General features: G+C 51.1%; 1 protein-coding gene across 3 annotated transcripts in view; it reads right to left on the bottom strand.

Annotated features, from left to right (window-relative positions):
- Positions 1–880: 880 nt before the first annotated feature.
- Positions 881–22560, bottom strand: part of SH3BP4 (SH3 domain binding protein 4) — a 97069-nt gene continuing 75389 nt past the window's right edge. For all 3 annotated transcript variants that reach the window (XM_058533262.1, XM_058533261.1, XM_058533263.1), the window contains 4 exons: positions 20986–21234; positions 13939–16301; positions 3748–3936; positions 881–2911 (listed from right to left, as the gene is read on the bottom strand). In XM_058533262.1, the coding sequence (XP_058389245.1) occupies positions 2687–2911; positions 3748–3936; positions 13939–16301; positions 20986–21103 (2895 nt within the window). In that variant the 5' untranslated portion in view covers positions 21104–21234 and the 3' untranslated portion in view covers positions 881–2686. The remainder of the gene's footprint in view (positions 2912–3747; positions 3937–13938; positions 16302–20985; positions 21235–22560) is intronic.

The following is a 22560-nucleotide window of genomic DNA, read 5'->3' as shown; positions in this document are numbered from 1 at the left end:
TATAAGGGGAGGGAGGTTTGGAGACAGACAGAGGGACGATGCCTTGATTTTGGACTTCTGACCTTCAGAACTGTGAGACTAAATTTGTTCTTAAGCCACTCAGTTTGTGGCTTTGTTCTGGCAGCCCTGGGTTAAAATCTCCACCTCTGCTGATAGTCGTTAAGTTACGGGACCACATTGAACCCAACTGGGTGGGCGGACTTAGCTGGCAGGACTAGAATTAACATGCACGGAGGGTAGAAGAGCACTCACAGAGGTCCTTGCTCACTGGGCACGCCCCAGCCCCGAGGGAGGGGTCAGCCTCTTGTGGTCCCACGTACTCTCTCAATGCTGCAGACCCTCCGTTCCCCAGGACTTGGGCCAGCTGATTCCTACTCAGCCTTTGCTCCTTGGATTAAAGTCACTTTTCAAGGAGGCTGTCCTTAGCCCCACTCCTCCCCACCACCCCCAGGCAGGGCTGGTCTCCACCAGTCACTCCTCCACTCTGTTCTCTCCCTCGACGACGTGGTATTGCTAGGGCACGGCGAGGGCAGGCCCCTTGGGAGTCCTGCTTGCTGCACTGGCACCTAACGGATGATGCCTGACACACAGCACAGAAAGGCTGGATTCCCAGTTTCAGGTGCTCAGGGCCAAGAAAAAGGCAAGCCATCCACTTGCATCCTTTGGGCGCTCTGGGCAACGCTGGATCCCACTGGTCCGTGATGACCGAGACCCCTATGTTTCAAGAGCAATTAAATTAATAGCAAGAAGACAGATATCCGCTGTCACACTGTCATCCAGGGGTGACTGGGAAGGGAGCCATTGTTCTATGCACAGCTGTTTACACTAGTTCTATTTAAAGTCTGGTTGGGTACAGAAAAAAAACACACACACTCAATAGTTTAAAATATCCAAATAAAATTTACTGCAACTTTTGTAGAGTTTATTTTGTGCTACAAGACATGTTGCATAGGAAACTATTTAAAGCCCCTGAGGAAAAATATCCATGGTTTAAGGTGCAACTGGTTTTGTTTCTTCTTTGGGGAAAAGGTAAGAGATGATCTCTGGGGAGAATGAAGGTGAAAGTCGAGAAGCGGAATCTAAGGTAATTTCATGTGATGAGTGGGGAACTGTGTGTCTTGGTTCTTGCAGCATAAAATATGTAGTGTTTTTGTTGTTGTTCTTTCTAACCAGTTGGTCTCCAGTATCTGAATCAATAGATATATTAAGAATGTTTTAGCTCAAGAAGGGATTATACATTGATTACACTAAGTAGTTAACATGTTTCAAGAAAGGAGATTTAGAGACTAAGGTTCAGGAATCCCAAATGGCCCAACGTCACTTCATACAAGCACAGTGTATGTCCTGGCACATTTCTGGGGACCAACTCTATTGATTTGCCCAATCTTCCTTCAATCCTGCCCCTTATTCCCTTCTGAGATGCTGCAACTACAATGCAATCGTAGAATTTAACACAGCAAGTTGATCCACGACTGTAAAGATTATTAATGCAACTCTGTCAAGTCCCAGACTTTACGCGGGAAACATTTTCATTTTCAGAAAATGTTCATCCTGCTCAGATAATCTCTATATTGAAGGAAAACAGAAAGGTTTCCCTATACTATTTATTTCCAAGGAGACATGGGTATCCCAGGAAGGGAGAGGGTTAAATTTTGGAGGGAATGAAGTGGAGAGTTGGAAAATGGCAGCAGGCCCGTTTGTACATCAGCACAGGGTGTCCCTGGTGGTGGAGTCTCCTTCATGCCCAGAGATGGGAGAGCTCTGCAGGAAACGCTCCCCTGCCCCCGGGGAGACACATGACAGTGGCCTCCTGGAGCTGCAGGGACCAACTCACTCCAATGGCATTTCTCTATTGAACGACCAACAGCACACGGGCAGGGCCATACAGAATGCCAATGCCCAGCTGCCCTCTCATCTCAAGGACACCTAACTGCTTGCGTCGGATTTAACTCCGCCCACCACAGCTCAAGCAAGGCTCACACTGCTGTGCCTGATCATTTATGCACCATGGGGCAAAGGCATGGAAGAGAATACAAATGAGAGAAGAGCAGGACCCAGGACATTCTCAGAACGAGTGGGCCTGAACTACGTTCATTTACCAAAAAACCAAGTTTCCTATTGGATCCACTTTTTTACCAAGTACGAAAAGGCCCAATACCTGAATGCTCATTCAGCCTTTCCGTGCTAAGTTGAAATGCAAAGTGTGTCCGGGAATCAGAAATGCCCCCCATGACCCTTAAATACATATATACATCTGTAACATAATTTAAAAAGGTCTTTATATCACATAAAAACCTCAACAGCATCTGCTCCTATTAAGTGTATTTTTTTTCACCTTTACGGTCCATTAAAAAATTAGATACCACTTTTCTCATATGCCCCCTCCCCCCACACTTTAAAAAAAGTGATTTTAAATTTAAATTTATACTTAACAAATAGAAAGCTATTTGATTGGCAACGACCTGCAGTAGAAATTCCCTTCAGGCCTCCCCCGCGACGGGGGGAGGCGGGTGGAGCCTTGCGTGTGCTTGGTCCTTGGTCCTTGGGTGCGGGTCCAGCAGGGACAGACCCTGGGTCAGTCTGAGCAGCCGACCCTCCCCTCCTCCCTCCCCGGCTCCACATGACTGCACCAGGCATCCAGGGCATACGGAGGGCCCCAGAACAGCGATGAGGAGAGGGCATCCAGTCAAATCACGAAGTCGTCATGGTCCACAGGACTGAAGGCAGCTGCTCTCAGAATGTCCAGGGAGTTCACCAAGATCAGAGTCCCTGTGAGGTGTTTCCAGCGCTTGGTGATGGGGTTTTTCATCTTGTCCAGGCCTATGTGCAGCTCCTGGATGACATCCCGGTAGCTGTCCCCAATCTGGTGGCTCCAGGTTAGTAAAAAGTCATAGGCAGGTTTCCACATGGCCTGGAGGGTAGAGTCGTGCAAAACAAAAGGAGGGAGAGGGGAAGATTAGGGGACAGTGAGAGTTTCGATCCTATTACCTGCTCCAGCTCCTTTGCTCATTATTTACACTACTCTTTCAAGCATGAAACAAACCCAAAGAAACAGGTGGAACCATCTCTGTCCCGGGCCAGCAAATTTCAGAGGGAAGAATGAGTTTTGTGCAAGAGTAGGTACCTAGCAAATGGTGTCTGGACAAACAGAAAAGATTTCTCCCCCTTACAATTCCTGTAGCGTTTTCTATCTGAGCCATTTACTTAGAAATTCGCCGTGTTAATAAAGAACACCCTTATTCTTGGGACTTCCTGCTTCCTGGGTCTCCTAAGCCTGAACTGTCTTTCCGGAAACTTACAGCGAACTCCACAAACAAGAGAGAACACAAAGACTCTCTGAGCAGGAAACGGATCAGCTCTGGCCAAGGTCACACAACACAGCAGGTATTCACCCAACACAGTCCCAGGTTGAGACCCACCCAGCACCGGTCACAAAGGGCTCCCTTATGCATTATTCACTCTGACCGAAGGTAACTTAAGACCAGGATTAGCCAGGGACGGGCAGTTCCACTGATGCCGTTCCAACTTCCTTCTTCACGGTGGAGTGGCCTTGCCACCATCAGAGCCAGGACTCATGACAAATAACCCCAAGAAGGATGAGACTGGCCCCCACTCGGTGAGAGCCGACTGTGTGCTGGGCACCTGCTTTCCCTCTGTAACTCATAATTTGTCCCCAGAAAAATACTATAAAGTAGACACTGTTGTAACCACATTTTACAGGTCAAGGGAAGCGCGGCCCCCGCTCACCTCGCTGTCCACGACCCCGTTCCTGTCCCGGTGGGGAGACTCGTACGCGTCCATCTGCTGCTTGGACACCTTGGCGAGCTTCTCCGCCAGCTCCCTCCAGCGCTGTGCCACCTCGACCGCCGTGGTCAGCAGCACGAAGTCTTGGATGAGTCTGACCACCAGGCCCTGGCAGTCCATTTTCAGTAAGGCCTGAGGAGGAAGGAGAAGGACGTGAGGTAGGACAGGGGCGGCTGCGGTTTCACGCAGAGTCCCAATGCAGGGGCAGCGCCCTCTTTACCCGACAAGTTCTAAGGCCTATAAAATGCCCCCTGAACTCCAGCACCGTGGGGAAGACAAGTGATGATCTGCAGGAGCGCTGGGCTTGACAGCGTTCTCTTCTCAGAACGTGACTGGATTTGGAAGTAGGGTCTTTGCAGATGGAATTAGTTAAAACGAGGTCCTACTGGATTAGGGTAGACCCTCAAAGAGTGGTCTCCTTATAAGGAAAGAAACAGAGACACAGAGACAGAGGGAAGAAGTCGGTGCAAGGATGGAGGCAGAGGTGGGGGTGGTGCAGCCACAAGTCAAGGAAGGCCAAGGATTGCCAGAGCAACCAGGAGCTGGGAGAGGCCCGGACCCGATTCTCCCTCAGAGCCTCCAGAGGGAACCAACCCTGCCGACACTTCCAGAACTGTGAAAAAATAAACTGCTGTTGTTTGGGCCACCCAGTGTGTGGTACTTTGTTGCGGCAGCCCCAGGACATTAACACACAGGGTGAGTGAGGATGACGGTGGTTCATCCCGTTCCCACTCCCACGGGGGCAAGCGGAGAGCGAGCCCCTTCGCCTGGACGGACAGCAGAGTCTGGGGCTCGGAGGAGGACGAGATGAAGAGCTGGACCTCTGAGTGTGAAGTGCTGAGGACACCAGCCAGAGGGAGAGCTCCAATGGGCAGAAGAGATGCAGGAGTGGGCTCAGGTTGGAGCCTGGAGCTCAGACTGGGATCTGGGACTCTTAGGTTTTGGAGACAAACTGAAACCCTGTGTGGAGGGGAGGATAAAGAGAACAGAGAGGCCCAAGGCTGAAACTGAGGGCGGGCCATCAAGAAACACTTTCCAGAATCAACAGGATTGCTCCTGTGTCAACGCTGCAAGAACTTTCCGGTGTGTCTTTAGGACAGGGATTACTAACTATGGAGGAACCCAGGAGGGCAAGGAATGCCTGTCACTCTGGGAAGGAGGCAATGGGACAGAGAGCCCTGCCCAAGGGCCTGCTCGGCACCGACAAGCACGTGGCCACCTTGTGACTCCACTCCCCATCTAGAACAAGGGCCCAGATCAGGAGGCTTCCAACACAGGGCTCAACAGCCCAATGCATTCTGTGCGACCCTAAGCTAGGGTCTCACTAACGTTTCTGCTTAAAGAAACAAAATCAAGTCAGCAGACCCACTGCTCTGCACACGGTGAGATGCCCATGCTCGCCCCCAGGTTACATGATGGCTGCTGGTCTCCTGCAAGTGGGTCTGGCGGGATGCTAATTACCAACGAGGCCAGTGTGGTTGGCGGGCTTTGAGCTGGCCATGATGACGTCACCCAATGGGAGCCCTAGGCAGGCAGGAGAGGGGACGTGGTGAAGATGAGACTCTCCGGGACCACAGAAGGCACGTCACCCCCCACTCTCACCCACGAAGCCTCTGTCGCCCGGCACACTCTCCGATTACACCCCAACAACGGCTTCCGGGGAAAAGTGGGCCCCAGAGGCACCCCTAGCGATGGTTTCTGAGACTCCTTTGGGCCCTCGGACAGGTGAGGCTGAGACCAAAGAGATGCCGGGAGCAGAAAGAGTCGCCAGGCCTGGCGTCCTTCCTGGCCCTTTACGCTCTGTGCGAGCACCTGATGCTGTCACTGCAAGTGTCATTCCGAAATGTTACAACAACCACCAACCAACCAAACCCTCCCCAACTGAGCCGAACACGTGGCTCCTGCGAGAATCTGTCAAACTCTTCGTGAAGATGGCGGGCCGCCCTGAATCAGAGCTCATGCAGTTACAATCTGCTGGGCTGCTTACTTTAAAGGGCACAGCTATTTTAGATCAAGGATTCTAATCTACATTTGATGTTTATTTAATAAAACGAAGGAATGGTGACTCCCTGAATGCATTAGCCTGATGCTCTAGCTCTTCTCTGCAATTTAAAACATGAGTGACGGTGACAGCTCAATCTGACGCCGTCCTGGATCTGAAAGGTTAGCAACCAGCTACAAATGTGGTTAGCCAGAAGGCAGTCTGAGGACCACACAGTCCTTTCCTGTTTTGTATGTTCTAGTAAGTTACTGTTACTGAGTGCTTGCTATGAGCTGGGGCCCTGGGCTCACCCACTCCTCAGAAGCCCCACGAAGCAGAGGCCAAGCTGACCCCACTTTGCAGATTAAGTTGAGACAGGGGAAGTGAGGGGCTGCCACAGCCAGGGAGCAGCAGAGCCAGATCTGCCTCCAGGCAGCCGCCCCCAGCTCACACCCACTGTGTGGGCCTCATGGTGTCTGTTTTAAAGTGACAGAGGTGGAGGCAAATCCAGATCTCTCGGCGCTCAGGCCAATGGCCTGTCCAATTCTGCACGCACCACAGGATGTCAGGAATTGAACCAAACAAAACCTTGGTCTAGATTATGCTCATTTAAACTTTATATATTTCAGAAAATGATCTGTTTCAATTTGAATTGTGATATATTTGAATGAAATTACTTAAAAAAAATTAAATGTTTACTAGATTTGTGCTTCAGAAGATATAAAGACTGTACATGGATGTGTTTATGTGTATAGGGGAGGGGTGTGTAAAAAATTGGTAGCATTTCGGATTTAAATTCTTTTGGGGTGGGTTAAGCACCAGACACACCGAGGCAGGCAGGGTCCCCTCCAGCCACGCTGGCTGTCCTGACAAGCGTACTGGAAGACCACAGGGCTTGACAATAAGTCACTCAGTGCCCCACTCAGCATCTGCTCACAGCTTCTCAGCGCACAAAGCCAACGTGTGTCTGTGTCTCAGCCACCCGGCTCCGGAGGAGGCCCCATTTTCTTACAGAATACGTCAGTCACCCGCCTCTGACGCGGGTCATTCCTGGCTGAAACGGTGAACACAGCTCTCTCCCCAGGGGCGCAGGGCGCAAGACACAAAGGACCTGAGACATGCAAACCGCTCTCTCTGGCCCTGAACGGCCACCGCTGGAACCGAGAGCGCTGGCCCCCGCCCAAGTGCCATTCCCACGGAGCGGGGACGGATGAAGGGACGAAGGCGTCTTTCATTTACTCACTTCAGCTCTGCTTACACAACTTCTACTGAGCCAGCACTGGTTTCGTTTGTCACAAAGCTGCCCATACCCTCACCAAGGGGCAGTTTACGCATTTTTTAGGGCACATTTTGGGTGCCCACCAAGCCCCAGCAGTAGAAAATTTCACAGCAGGAGGCTCCGGCTCTGGGAACCTCGTCCCTGTAGCTTCCTTTTTGATTTTTGCACATACAGGAGTACACACAGTAATACCAGAAAATCCCCAATGAAATCAGGCACGATGCTGCTTCCGGCTGGAATTTCACTAACTTGAGTGGACTACGACTTAAGCCAGGGTGACCCGACTTGTTCTATAAAGGGCTAGACAGGAGATATTCTTGGCTTTGTGGGCCATATGGTCTCTGCTGCAACTTCTCGCCTCTGCCAGCGAGGCGTGAAGGCAGCAGACAGACACACTGAGCGGGCACGGCTGTGTGCCAGTGACACTTCATTTACAAAAGCAGGCAGCCCACGGGCCAGGTCGCCAACCTCTGTTTTAAGAGATATTCTTATGAAAACACAAGGAAGTATAATTACGGTTTTGCTGTATGTTCACTCCACCAGGCTTCTGTTTCCAAGATGTTCAAATAGCAGAAGGGCAAGTGTCTCCCGTACTAGCCACGGGCAGCAGACACTCCTGCTTTGGGGCCACCTGGCAGAACCCCCAGGAACTTACCTAAATGCACAGTGGTTAGCTAACTGCCCCCTCTTTTGGGCAGTAAGGTGGTTTTTCTCCTGATTCACAGACAATCCCTCCACATCATTCTCTCCAACCCTCAACTCTTCGGATCTGCTTTCAAGGCTCTTGGCGTTTATTTCATCCCTGCCCCCCACTCCTAAAAACAACCACCCTCCCTTGATTTGTATCCTACAGCAACTTTCCCTTTCTCAGAGAAACTTCTCCAAAGAGCCCAGGGCACTCCTGTCTCCCTCCCTCCCACTACCTGACTCAAACGACCCTGGCCACAGCCATCACCAATGACTCCTGGTCGCCAATGGCTTCCTTCTTGGTGGCGGCCCCAGGACCAGTTCTGGCAGCCGGCCTCACCCTTCAGGAAAGTCTGCCCACATCCCTGCCTATTCCTTCTCCATCTCCAGCTGACTCTCCTTCCTTCCACACCAGGAAAACAGAGACCGTGCCTCTCGTTCAAGATGTAATCCCGAAAATCGGGAATAATCTCTGACGTTGAAAGCATGTTGTTGAATGAAAACACTGCCAGTTCTTAGAAAACTGGGTTCCTTGAGGTTCTGTCTGCCACCGTCCAAACATACACACCCTCTCTCACGAGATGGCGATATTCCAAATCTACACAGGTGGACAGCCTGAGCCAAACCCTTTTCTCCATTCAGTGTTGTCATAATTCAAGTGCAAACACACACCTATGTGTTTTCCACAAAGTATATCAGAAGAAGCATTAAAGAACTTAAATGCCCTATAAACAATGAACATACTCTGTAGTTTCTCCCCTTCATTAAATACAACAAAAACCCTGACATCAAAACCAAGGCTTGTTAACAGTGAGGAGGGTGGATACACACCAACAAGGGTCGTTCAGTCCAGTCACTGTAGTCACAGCACCTGACACCTGCAGGAATTTTAAATATTTCTGCCATTCTCAGGCCTTGTTCTCCCCAAAGTGACACTTGATACCATGTAGCCGACAGACGGCTTCTCAGATCTCTGCAGTGGGCCACAGCTCACAGAACGCTGTCACGGAACAAATGTAGACAAGCATGCAGAGGTCCACGGACAAGGAGCAGCGTCTGCACTGGTGAGACAGAAGCACGTTCCCCTCCACGGCAGGCACAGAAAGCTACCTGCACTCACCCTCAACCGGGAGAAGCAGAACATGGGACAGCCTGTGGGGCAAAATGCTATGGAAATGAATAACAGACGCAGTGTCTACACTCTGAACTGCTAACAGAGGCTAGCTCTGGGAGATGGGGCTGGGGGACCTTCTGTCTCTGCTTTTGTTCTTCAGGATGGCCAAATTCAATGCATAAAGCATGTACTGTCCTTACAAATAGAAAAACCAATGAGGATTATTTTTATTTCAGAAAAAACAAAACCTGGATGAGCCAAGGCAGCTGTGCAAACCCCAGGACCCCTGAAGGTCTGAAGGTCAACACTGATGTGCACATGGCATGAAAACAGACAGAGAGCCTCTCATCAATGCCACAGTGCAGGTCCGACCACAGACCCAGGGCCACCCAGCCACCCAGGGCCTACCTGCCAGGCCTGAAATCAGATGGGGGGTAAATGGCCAAGGGATCCATGCCCAAGTTTGTGAGGGTGTTCTCAACCCGGCAGCCCTTCGATTTGACCTGGACCTCCTACTTCTGCTAAAAATGAACTGCCCACTCGTTACAACAAAAGTCATTCCAGGAATGAGCATTGAAATTGGGTCCTCCATCCAGACATCCTGGTGTTCTGAAGGAATGACACTCAGAGGGGGGCATTCCACTGACTGTCACCTGGTCACTCAGAGACTGGGAGGCAGCAAGGAGCAGGGACACACCTGGACCCCCAAGGAGCAGGGACACCCCAGACCCCGCAGGAGCAGAGACATGTCTGCACCCCCAAGGAGCAGGACACACCTGTATCCACCGTGACCCCCCTTCACTTCCTCTGAAACATGTAACCTCCAACGCCCATGGAACAAAGTGCAAGCATTATCCGGCCTGGGTGGCTCCATGCCACTACTCCATCACCTCATGTACCATCATTCCGTATCGCCAAGCCCTCAAATCCACCTGGCCTCCAGGCTCTCCCGGCCTCTGGCTACCCCCATCCCGTGCTCCACACCCTTGGCCCTTGCCCACGCTGTGCCTCCAACCTGACAGCCCCTCTGCACTCGCTGGGCTCCCGCACATCCCTCTGGCATAAGCCCCCCGTGTGCCTTTCCCTGGGAGGCCCACACCCTGGAGGCCCTTCTCTTTGGGCCCATTACAAGTCTGTCCCGCACTCCTGCGACTGCCCACTCTGAGTCTTCCTCAAGGGCAAGGCCTGCGTTCTTCGAAAGCCCAGCACCCAGCCTGGCCCCTAAGCACACAGCAGGCACCAAAGAAACGTTTAATGAGTATCGAGTACCAACACCACTCCCGGTTGCCGGTGGTGGCTCTTCCTTGTTCTTTGAGAAGCTGCAGCCACGTACCTGCTGCCCAGTCATCCCCGTGCTGCCTTCGACAACAGAATGACTTCAAAAGCTCTTCAAATACGTGGTGCCCATTCCATCACCTCCCCTACCTACAAGTCCCACCAGCACAGAGATCCCCAGGGGTTCATTCAGTGCCCTCTGACACTCAGGGGCTCTGCTCTGAACACCCCACTCTCTCGGGGTCAGCCCAGCACCACGCCTCCCCCCACTTTCAGTCCAGTCCGGAGGGCGTCGCTGGTGTTGGATGGCCGTCCTGTCTCTGGAGAGCTAGGAGGACCGGGGACAGAAGGAGCATTCTCTGAGTGCAGTCACAAACCGTGGGTGAGAAAGGGCAGGCAGAGGACCAGAAAGCCCAGACAGTGACACAAGACACCTCCCGGACGAGCTCAGATGCTGACAACATGCACTGCACAATGCACAGAGGGACTGGCACCGCAGCACGGAAGCACAGTCTGACCACACGCGGCTGCAGCCAGCTCAGAGTCTTAGCCCGCATCCACTGCTCATTCATTCCTCAAGTATCTGAGTGTTTCCTTAGCGTCGGGGCCCTTCCCTCGTGGAGTGTTTATTCAATTAGGGTAATCACAGGAAACAGGAATACAAGTAAACAAGCCCATTTGGGATTTGAGAAAGCACTGTGAAGACAACAATATGGATGATGAGGTGCGTGACCCAGAGGCTTTATTGAGGGTTGCAGGAAAGGTCTGACAAGGTGACACTTGAGCTGGTGCCTGGAGCAGAAGCCACGTGAAATTGGGGGGAAGAGAGTTCCAGGTAGAGGGAACAGCGTGTGCAAAGGCCTGAGGCAGGGGCGAGCTGGGTGTGCTCAAAACACAGAGATAAGGCCAGAGTGGCTGGTGATCGGGAAGCACATATGGGCCCCCAGGGGTGTGAGATGGGCAGGACAGGTCTTACGGGAACTTGTGGGACAGAGGAAGGGGCGGGACCCCATTCTGATGGCAGTGGAGAGATGGACAACTCAGTTCTTATTGCTTTTCCCTTCCATCTCCCTGCAAATCTACTATCCTAAACCTTCACCCTTTCTTTTTTAATTTTATTTATTTATTTTTTCCCCCAAAAGCCCCAGTAGGTAGCTGTATGTCATAGCTGCACATCCTTCTAGTTGCTGTATGTGGGACGCAGCCTCAGCATGGTCAGAGAAGCGGTGCGTCGGTGCGTCAGTGCGCGCCCAGGATCCGAACCCGGGCCACCAGCAGCGGAGCACGCGCACTTAACCGCTAAGCCACGGGGCCGGCCCTTACCTTCACCCTTTCTAATCCATTTAATCACTGTTTCCAAACCAAGGAATCATATCTAAACAGAAAACTCTCTTTGAAATGAGAGGGGTGGGAAGGGCTGGTCTGGCTGTGACAGGGCTGGAGGGGGGCGGGCTAAACCAATGGTGGAGGCTGCAGGAAGCTTGACTGCTGAGTCAGTCCCTGGAAAGAAAACTCCTGGTTTCCAGGACTCCTCCAACACGCTGGGATCAGTCTGTGGGTTCTAGAAGTTTGGCCAACCATTCAAATTTGCCTGCTCACAAGATGATGAGGAGATAGTAAAGGAGCTGAGAGAGAGAGACAGAGGGACAGAGAGAGAGAAACAGAGAGAGAGAGAGAGGGGAAACATTGCAAAACGAGTTTCACTCTATTACCACAAATCTAACCTTGCCTCGGGGCAATGTTCCCAAGGTCAAGTTACATTTCTTCCTCCTGGACTCAGGGAGTCCTGGGTGTGTGGGGCTCACAGGGGAGAGGGGAGAGGGTTCCAGACACACACAGACCCCCATTGACACACAAAGTAACCCAAGGAAGCCAACCGAAAAATCTGCTCTCAGAGGAAGTTCCTCAAGTTGAATAAAAAGAGCAATCACTTAAGTCTTCTGCAGAGGATGAGGAAGAAATGGAAATAACGCCACCTCCTCAGTCATTTTTCCACAGCTGGGAAGGAGCTGCTTTTCACCTCTGCCCTTTCAAGGGGAACATTTTTTAGCTGTTAACAGAGGAACAATCAATATCATTTATGTTCCATGAAAGCACCTAATTCCATGATCGATAGAGAAGCCCAGCCTGAGGGAAGCGCACCCCCTGCCCACTGTGCGGGGTCCATCCATGGAGGAGACCGGCAACCTTCCAGGAACTGATTTTACAGGCCGGCCAGGAAGTCATGCCCTGAAGGGAGGGCATGAGTCATCATGGTGGGGAACCACACCTAGGACCCGGGGGGAGGCTCCCCTGCTCCCTCTGCTCACTCCCCCAGCCATGACAATCCTGCGTCCTCCCCACTGCAGCTGCCACCATCAATGCCCCCAACGACCTCCTGGTGGCCAAGGTCGCCCCTCAACCCGCCACTTTGAGTTCCCGTCTCCCTCCTCTGGGCAACGTCAGGTTCTCATTCTGCTCCGCACGTCTGGCACTTTATATTATAATGAGTCACCATCAAGGGGTCTTTCTTCACGGCCCACTCCCTACCAGGCTGCAATGCATGCTCCCTGCAGCAGTGGACTGTGTGTCTTCTGTCCCCCTGGCTCCAGGGGGTGGCTGAGAGATGTGTGTGCAATGAACGAACCTCCGCTGCACACCTGTGTCAACGTGTGCATCCACAGACTCACGCAGCTTCACACCTGGCTTGTCCGTTCCCAGGGGACTCACACAGGATGGCAGGTGCTGGTGGAGGGAGGGGAGCAGAGGTGGCAGAAATGCTAGGGGCGCTGACAGTCGCACCTTACAAAGTCAGGAGGTGACTAGGGCTGTCTGGAGTGGGGGGGAACAAGGAAGAAAAGCCTATGATCGAGTCACAAAGGTTTTCCTACGGGAACAAAAGCACCTGAGTGTCCCTCTCAGGAGGACAGGGAAGGGAACTGAGCCAGCTCCTCTCACAGAAAGAAGTCGATGGAAAATATCAAGCACAGATTCAAAGAGGGAAGAAAGAGAAGGACATTAGTAACCTTCTCCAAGGTAACTAGTACTCCAGGGCAGCCACCAGAACTGAACTAACAGGTTAGAGCGGGGCTGCCCATGGGCTGTGAGACGGGCAGGGCCCAGCCCTGCTGAAGGCCGTGACAGGGTCCAGTAAACGCTTCCCCGTTGGCTTGTGGGCCAGGGTGTATCCGTGGTGTGACACCAACCTCCCCCTTTTACTTCTTAGGATTCCAATTCCCAGTGGTGCTGGCAAAACAGAGGCTGTCCTCACCCCCAACTCAAACACACACAAGAAGGAGGAAGAGAAAACAACACTACAGAGAGATAGTGGAACCTGCCAGCAGACACGGAGAGAGAAACTCACATCAAAATAAAGACAGACTTCGGGGCGGCAGTGGTTCTTAAAATTTTTCAATCATAGATCCTGTTGGGAATCTGATGAAAGTACGGATCTTCTCCCAGGAGATCTAAAAATAGAGGTGGTTGGAGCACAGAGCCCCCTTGGTCCCCTACCCCCACTGGGCATGTGAAGATCCATTCTGAGACCTCTGAGGGACTCACAAATCTGGTGGGAAGAGACCTGAACAATCCTTGCCATGGTGGCTCGCGAGCTGTTTGGGGGCCCCTCCAGGTCCCACGTAAACACCAATCTCCAGGGCACACTTAAAACCCCATCCATGTATTTCAGGAAGTGGGGATGAGCCTGGACACCAGTCCCAGGGTTTGCTAAACCACAGCCGTGCCCACATGTGCCCGGGAAAGGCTGGAAGACTGGATTTAGTCCCATCCCGCTGGAATCCAAAGCCAGCGGGCACTTACCATCATGAGCTCCTTCTGGAAGGACTTGCGGTCTTTGCCCTCCGTGTTGTTACAGTCCTCCTTCAGCTTCTCCAGGACAGACGCCACCCGCTCGGGCTCACTGTCCAGCTCGGCCCGGCAGAAAAAGGTGAGCGGCTGGTGCCCGTAGCCCAGGGCGTCGGCGAAGGAGCGCCAGCTGCTGATGTTCTCCATGAGCAGGGTCCTGACGGACGCGTAGATGTAGGTGAGGAACTTGCAGGGCCGCAGAATCTGCTCCAGCAGCACCGAGGTGCTCAGCTCGGGCCCGGAGAGGAAGCTGGGCCTGGCCCTGCCCACCACCAGCACGTTCTTGGCGTGCACGAGGCCCACCTTGCCCTGGTGGTAGCCGATGTACCACTCCTTGGTCCACAGCTGCCCCTTCAACCGGATCTTCTCCTCGCTGAGCAGAGCGATGGCGTCGCCCTTCTTGTACTCCAGCAGGTAGTGGTTCTTGCTCTGCCGCACCACCGTCTTGAGCAACTTGCCGAACTTGAGGCTGGACACCGGGCGGTCCTGGAAAGTCGGGTACTTGGTGGTGGCAGCGAATGGGGACAGAATGATTTTCCCGACCTCGTTCTTCTTGAGAAACCGTCTCTGCCCAGACGGCTTGATGGCACTTTTGGGGGGTGGCTGGGGGGTCTGGACGCAAAACTGGGTCAGGATGGCCTCCTGGTCATCTTTCACCTGGACCCTCAGGGTGAAGTCAGAGAGCTCGCCGGCGTTCTGGCAGGCGATGGGGAAGATGAGCCGGCTCACCTTGCCCAGCTTCATCTGGAACCCTCGCACCACTTTGGCCTGCTCACCGGCTCTGACCTCGTAATGTGTCATGTTGGAAAACATGCAGACCTGGAGATCCTGGGGCCTGGACAGGACGAACTGGTGCTTACCCCAGAGCTGCAGTGCCACCGGGGCAGGGCTGGGGGCCTGGCGCGTGACCTCGCTGACCAGGAGAGTCTTTGGGGCACAGTCATGCCCAAAAATGGTCACCACTGTCTTGAAGGAGGGGTGAATGTGCTTGGGACCATAGAGACCCACCGTGACTTTTTTGTTGATGAAGTCCCAGACTGTGGAAGGGTAGAGAATGTTCGGGCCGTGGGCAACGATGGCCAGGTACATACAGGGCTCCAGGTTTTCCAGCTGTACCTGGACTGTGTCCCCATAGTTGTAGGTGAGTGGGATGGGGACATATGGCCCTTCCTTTGAGTCGCTCCTCAGGCACTGGAGGCCCACTGTGCTTTTGCTAAAAATGTCATTTTTCACCTCGGCTGAAACTTTCATCTCCAAGATGAGAAAGGTTTTCACCTCCAGGGTGCTCAGCTTTACCTCCAGCACCGGGCTGATGCAGCTGCACCTGTCGCTGTTGAGTTCCAGCGGGGGGTCCAGCAGAGCTTTCATGGAGATCTGCTGCGTTTCCCCGGGAGCCACGTGGCCCTCGGGCACGTGGATGCTAATGTTGGTGTCTGGAAGCTGCACGGCACCCCCGGAACTGTCCAGCTTGCACACGATGTTCGTCTCCACCGCTTGGGTCTGGCCCCACCCAGGACTTTGGCCCAGCAAGTCCAGGTCGTGGCAGGACCGGGCCAGCTTCCGGTGGCTCAGCCAGGCAGCGCGGAAGTCCTCCCGGCTCTGGAATTGCTCAGGCGCCGGTGATTTCAAGCCCGTGAAAAACCCCGATGACTCAGGAGCATCAGACCTGGCTTGGAGCACGGAGAGTTCCGACAGACTGTAGGAACGCTTGCTTCTGAAGAACGGGTTGTCTCGCTTGACCACCGGCTCCGCGTGGAGTTGATTTGTGGCCGGCAGCTCGTCAAAGATATTGCCGGTGCTGTTCGTGGTCGCTGAGCTGGACTCAGTGAAGGAAGACGTGCCTGTGTCAAAGAGCAGCAGATCCACAGTACTTCTGGGAGTCAGCTCATCCAGGCTGGGCGTCACTGGCACGTTCCCATTCAGAAATGGGTTTGTCTGGACCCCGTTCCAGAAAGGGTTATTGTTGCTGTAGGTTTTGCTCGATCCCTTCTTGTCATCGGTCCATCCTCCGAGCAAATCTAACTCCTTGGCCACCTCGTCTGGGCTGTCCGGAAGATTGTCAATCATCCCACTATCACTTAAGGTTGAATTCCGGTAGTTTAAGGGCTGCACGTAGGAGGAGGGGATGTAGCCCATTTCCGTGGTGTTGTGTGCATACCACCACTCCCCGCCTGATGTGTCCAAGACGTAGAGATGGTCCCCCTTGGAGAACTTCAGCGTGGTGAAGTTGGTTGGGCAGTAGTCCTTGATTGCAATCACTTCCTTTGCGTTTCCAAAGGGTGTGGGATTGTCTCCTAGCAAGGCACTGGGAGAAGGCACTGCATAAGACACAAAGAAACAGAGGGTGAGGGTGAGGCCAACAGGGCGCTGCAGAGCATCGTGCAAGACCAGGGAGAAGAGTGTCCACACAAATACCACCGAGGTGTGGACAACGAGCCAGGCAAGGAACTAACAGAAACAAACCAGAGTGAAATTTGGCGTGTGATTCCCTGCCAACAAACTGACCACGAGAGCACTGTCGTTTATCACACTTGATCACGTTCCAATTCAACTGTCCAAGTCAGGAGAAAGGCCATGAAGACAGTCTCTCCATCATCCACACAAATGTGAATCAGTCTAACGGAATAGTTAACATGTCCCTGTGTTTTCAAACATCTCATTTTGACCCAATTTTTCTTTATCTAACTAACTTACTGGAATTGCTACTAGGTAGAAAGAAATGCTGAATGTGATTTCCTTGGAAAACAGAGGCGTTCTGAGTTAAGTTACCCATTGCCTGTAACCAGGGACTGGACATGAAGAGCCACCAGAGAATCTCAGTGTCTACGAGCTGATTCCACATTCTGCCTTCAACACGAAATATGTCAACAGAGGGGAAGGTTCCCTTGACAATCAGGGCCGTTTCTTACATTTCCAAGTCGAACCCAGTCTTCATCAAACTGTTTACGTCAAATAAGATTTCTGAGGTCAGTCTCTTTCGACCTCTTTTAAACGATCATTTAAAACGAGAACATGGAAATGGTCTCTCCCACAAACCTTGAAAATCAAAGGTTTACGTCTGGTCGTACTTCACATAGTTTTTGAATAACTGTTGAAGCAGTCTGAAAAATCCCAACACTTTAAACAGTGACTCAAGCTAAATTACGGTTCTTGGCATTCAACTCCGTATGTTTCCAACGCAGACAGCAACTGGCACGGCAAAAATAAGTCATCTAAACAAGTGGTGTGTGTTTTCAAAGATAAAGGATAATTAAATACCTAAGTGTTTTCTCTCCCTCCCATACATGACACAGTATGTTCAGAGGATGAAGAAAGTTCTTTCTGATGGAAACAAGCCCCTATACTCCGCCCCACCCAACGTGCCTGGTTTTACAGTTTGCTGATATTCTGCCTTCCTTTAACAAACAATTGCAAGTAAACTTTTTTAGTTGCCTATGTGAACAAGCCAAGAAAGGACTATTTTTTTGGTTAAGCTACACCTACATCTTCTGATATATGATTAAGTCAACGGGCATCCTATTTAATCAAATGGGCCCTCCAAAAAAATCAGCTGTCAGTTCCCCTTTCCTCTGAAAGGAAACAATGAAAATTAAATCGCATTTCCTTGGCAAAGTCTTAGAAAATACAGTAGGAAGTCTCTATTTATTTACATGAATCAGGTTACTGAGATGTGCTTGGTAGAAAGCACCACCTGGGCCTCGAAGGCTGTCACCCCCACCCTCCATCTGGGGTGTTGGGGAGAATCTGGCTCTGGGATCACAAGATCTGGACTTTTAATCCAGGCCCTGAGAAGCTGTGTGATCTCCGGAGCCTGAGACACTTCGTGATGGAGAAAAAACATCTTTCCTCAATGGACCCTGGTGAGGATTAAATGAAATGATGCTGATCAAATGCTCAGCATAATGATGCTTAGCCCTAGATAACAACTCACAAAATGTGATGTTAAGACGGACATCTCCACTCTCCTCCTAATTTAATCTTTCTCCATAGCACTGACCATCAACCAGTATATCATGCACCTTACGTATCTGTTTTGGTTTGGGGGAGGGGGGGCACTCCATCACCCCACGAGGGTGTGAGCTCCATTAGGGTCTGTTCTGTTCACAGTGGTACCCCTGGAAGAGGGCCTGGCACAGAGCACGTGCTCAATAAATATTCATAGAATGAATGCTCATCTTGCATGCTTACCACAGAGAGGTCATAGCCGTGTTACTGGGTCAAGGTTTGGCCAAAAGGAAAGTCAGAATTCCCCCTGGCTGTGCCCTTCTAGAAAATCACACCAAAGAAAAATCACTTGTCACTGAAGGGAGGGGAATGAATAAAAACAGCCCAGTGCAGTCACCCCTTCGCATCCTCGGGCTCTGCATGCAGGGATTCAACCAATCTCGGACCGAAAGGCCTACTACGGTTGTGTCTGTACTGAACATGTACAGACTGTTTTTTTCTTGTCATTATTCCCTAAATAATACAGTATAATGACTATTTACATTATATCATGGGTATTATAAGTAATCTAGAGATGATTCCAAGTATATGAGAGGATGTCCGTAGGTTATATGTAAACGCGATGCCATTTTATATAAGGGACTGGAGCATCTGTGGTACCAGAAGCCCCCGCGGGCCCTGCCTTTGAGGGGGAGCCGGGCCATGCTGAGGTCAGATGAGATCTTCCTTCCCACTTTGTGGCCCGGCCACAGTCTCCAGCAATGTAAACCACATTTGTTTCCTTGACACACCTAATGAAAACGTCACGTGAAAATTAAAATCGAATGAAAATTAAAGAAGGCTTGCCAGCTATTAAAATCTTGTGAGAAGCCCCCAAAAGTTATATCCCTATTATGCTCCACCAGAATAATCCCTACGGTAATATTTTTTAAATTAAAACCTAAAGCTATTAAGCAGGCTGTGCACATGGCCCAAGGGACGCGCCAGTGCAAATGGCCGCTTCAGTCTTGACCAGACTGCAGAATAAAAACAGCTCACTTAAAATCCCAGGCACTCTCCTCAGAAGAGAAGGGGTAACAGATCTCACTCAGGATCAGGCTCACCCGGCGGGAAACCACACTCCTTCCCGTCGGCCCCCGACGGAAGTGGACTGTGGTGTGAACTCCCTTCTAGAAGGGGCCCTCATTAGCCAACTGCCACAGAACGCCCAGGGACCCCAGGCTGGGGCTTCACCCAACCTAACGCAGGAAAATCCCTCTCCAGTTCCATCTTGATGAATTCTGAGGAGTGCTGCCCAGATCACAGCTATCTTACTTTTAACACAAAAACCTCCCTGGGTGTCAGGAAGTTCAGTGCACTGAATAATACACTGGCTACCCCTCTGCCTCAGTTCTTATGCAGGCAAAGCATTAAGGGGCAGAAGATTTCACAGCAGGTATTTTGGCTGGAATAAATTTCCACCTTGAAGCCTGCTTACCATCGGGAAGTGTGTGAAGCTGCTGGGCTGGAAGGCTGCCTGGCCACATGCTGCCCCTCGCGAGCAGAGTCCAGGGGGGTCTCTGGGCACATCATCCCCCACCAAGCTAACCAGCTCCTCCCCATACCCCAAGCTGTCTTGTCTGTCTTCCTCTCCCAACGGCGATATTCTTTTAGGAATAACAGCTCCTCCCAGATCATTATCATTATTTCTTACAAAATTCAGCTCTCTGCCCCTTGTCTCAAGACCCCAGCACAAATCCACAATTTATGCTCACATCTTCCAGCTTTAACCGTGATTAGCTGGGCTATACACTAAGAAAACAATGCTCATTACTGGACTATGAAAAATAAGTGGTTCAATTTTTTATAGCAACACCCAATAATTCTGCTGCTCTTATTAACAAAATCTTATGATTCCCTTGGCAGCCTTTTCTTTTGAAGAACATTTAAAGCACTGTCCAGGGCCCCAAGCAGAAAGCACAGACAGGAAGAGGAAGAAATTGAGGATAAAGTGGAAGGGAGAAGAGGGCAGAGAGAGAGATTAACACGTACATATGATTTCCAGTACATCAGGGAGAGGGAAACAGTTTTATCTGGGAGCTAGCAGTTTAGTTCAAAAGATATTTATTTAGCATTGACTCTGTGCTAAAGATATAAAGGTAAGATAAAGCTCCTACTGGTCACCTGTACTCCAGGCAGCACAATGGGAATTTCAACAGAATGTAGTAGATGCTGTGACAAAGTCAACTGGTGATGATGATATGATGATGGTGGGGCACACAGCACCAGGGGAGCACCCAGGAGACACTCACCATGGCCTGGTGAGGGCAGTGTGGACCTCTAGGAAGATGACCCACTGGTATCCATCTCAGTGTCCAAAAGATAGGTTTCCTCATCAACCCAGTTTTATGTGGCTGTTGGAGAAACCCAGAGACCCAGAGTGATTAAACCCTGGGAGCCACCTCTAGACCAGGGGTTGGCAAACTACGGCCCCCCTGCCAAATCTGCTGGCTGTTTTTGTAAATAAAGTTTTATTGGAACTCAACCACGTCCATTTGTTTATTCTCTTCTACAGCTACTTTCAAGATACAGCAGCAGAAGTGAATAGCTGTGACAGAGACCTTATGGCCTACAAGGATGAAAATATTTCTTATCTGACCCTTTCCAGAAAAATCTTGCTGACCCCTGTCCTAGACCATCCTCTTTCTTCTCCAGTGCTTCTGAGTATTTCATTGACTTACCACACTCTCCTTTCCCCTAATTTTCTGTACCACCAAGCTCTATACCTCAATGCCACCAAAACTCATGAAGAGAGAAAACAAACATATTCTGTATGAAGAAGTTTCATTACTAAGGGGATAATTCAAAACAACCTCCCAACACACCAACAAAACAAAACAAGACAAGTGGTTATTGTTCTAGGGCTGAATTTATAATATGATGAAGTTTAGAGAGCTAAAATTTAATTATCTGCATGTGAACTTGGCAGCCTTTAAATAGAAAAGTCCTTGGCAAAACAGAGGCCTTGGCAAACCCTGACCTTCTCCCTCAGCCACAGTTCCGTGCCCAGGAGCTCACCTTTGACATCATTAAAGCTCGTTTCTGAAAACCCTTCACTCAGGTCAATCAAGGTCCCCTCGGACTTGCACCGCGGGAGGCCGCTGGAGTTGGCAGCTCGGATGCGTTGGGCTGCCATCTTGAATCTCTCTTCCTGGGTGAACTGCTAAGGTTTCATATTTCTTCCTCCAGTTATTCCAGCAATTGCTGAAGCTTCTGTCTCAAGCAACCATGCTGCACTGTGGTGTCAACTTTGCAACATGCTTCTTCCTGAAAGTAGGGGAAAAAAAAAAGAATTTCCCTTGAGCAAGCAAAATATGGGTTAAATAGTCATTTTATGAGAAGTGGGAATCCTTTTTCTTCCAGAGGCCATTCCAATACAGACAGACCCATGTCATTTTTCCTGGCTCAAGAGAGCAGAGCAGGGCTCACTCCTTGGATTCTATGCCCACGTTACACCCATCTCATCAGTTCTCTTGGCACACATAGCCCAGGCAGTGTTTCCTGGTCTGCTGTTTGCACCCTCTCTTCCTGGGGCACAATGGGTTTGTGAAATTTGTTCTAGCACCTGGCCAGTCCATTCATTACGGTCAACGAGGAGGACAAAACAGGATCTGTACAGTCCACACTGTAAGTCCCTGGGTGCAGGAAAGGGTAAGTCTATCTCCATCTGCCCAGATAGTGGCTGGTCCCACTGTTCTAGGAACAGCCACGGCTGACTCCGGCACCTGGGCAAGCCATGTTCAGCACGGCACTTCTCAAGGCCCCACTGCAGTGGGTTTGAGGGGACTGCTCCCTACCTACACTCTCCTTAAATCCTCCCTGAACCCCAGGTAAACAAACCATCACAGATAAAATACACATGTGGCCTTTTTTGTATATAAGGTATTCTTGTGTAACTTAGGCAGATGAAACCCTTGTGTATTTACTGAACCGCTGTGTTGTTACTAAGCCAGTAGAGGAAGTTTCTGTGGGAAAGAACATGAGAACCACTCCCAAGGCCTCAGTTTCTTCCTAGGAAGGGGCACCAGGCATTTCGGGGGTCCTGGAGATGAATGAGACGACTGGCTTTGAGCAGACCTTCAACAGGGCCCAAGGACAGGAAAAGGAACAGCTAGGAGCCAATTTTAGAACAGTGAATTTCACACGCTCGCCAACAGAAATGGGTCGACTCTGCCACAGCTGGCCCGCAGCGCTCAGAGCAAAGAGCAACCCGAGGGCAGGCGAATTTCACCCCAGTATAATTGGGTTCATGCGACTGGCCTGAGGTCCTTGTTCCTTGACTGCTCTATCCCAAGACAGCTGGAAATTTGGCTTGTGACCCAGCTGTGTCGCCTTTACTAATCAGAGGGACCTGGAGGGCCCTCTGCAGCGCGTCTGCACTGGGGATGACGTAGCCCTTCCTCTCCCATCCCTCCCCCAGGCTCTGCGTGCAGCATCCGTCGCTAAGAGGGCCAGCCGTGCAGTGACCAGACCGGGTTTGCATCCACACTCCACTGTTCACAGGGATGACCGTGTGTTCAATATTTAACACAAGATCAGTTTTCGTATTTGTAATGTAGGGTAACGACCACACTGTTCTGATTTGATTTGTGC

The sequence above is a fragment of the Diceros bicornis genome, chromosome 37 (assembly GCF_020826845.1).
Source record: "Diceros bicornis minor isolate mBicDic1 chromosome 37, mDicBic1.mat.cur, whole genome shotgun sequence".
NCBI lineage: Eukaryota > Metazoa > Chordata > Mammalia > Perissodactyla > Rhinocerotidae > Diceros > Diceros bicornis.
Note: the sequence above shows the minus strand (reverse complement) of the source record. Positions and strands in the feature narration are given on the sequence as shown.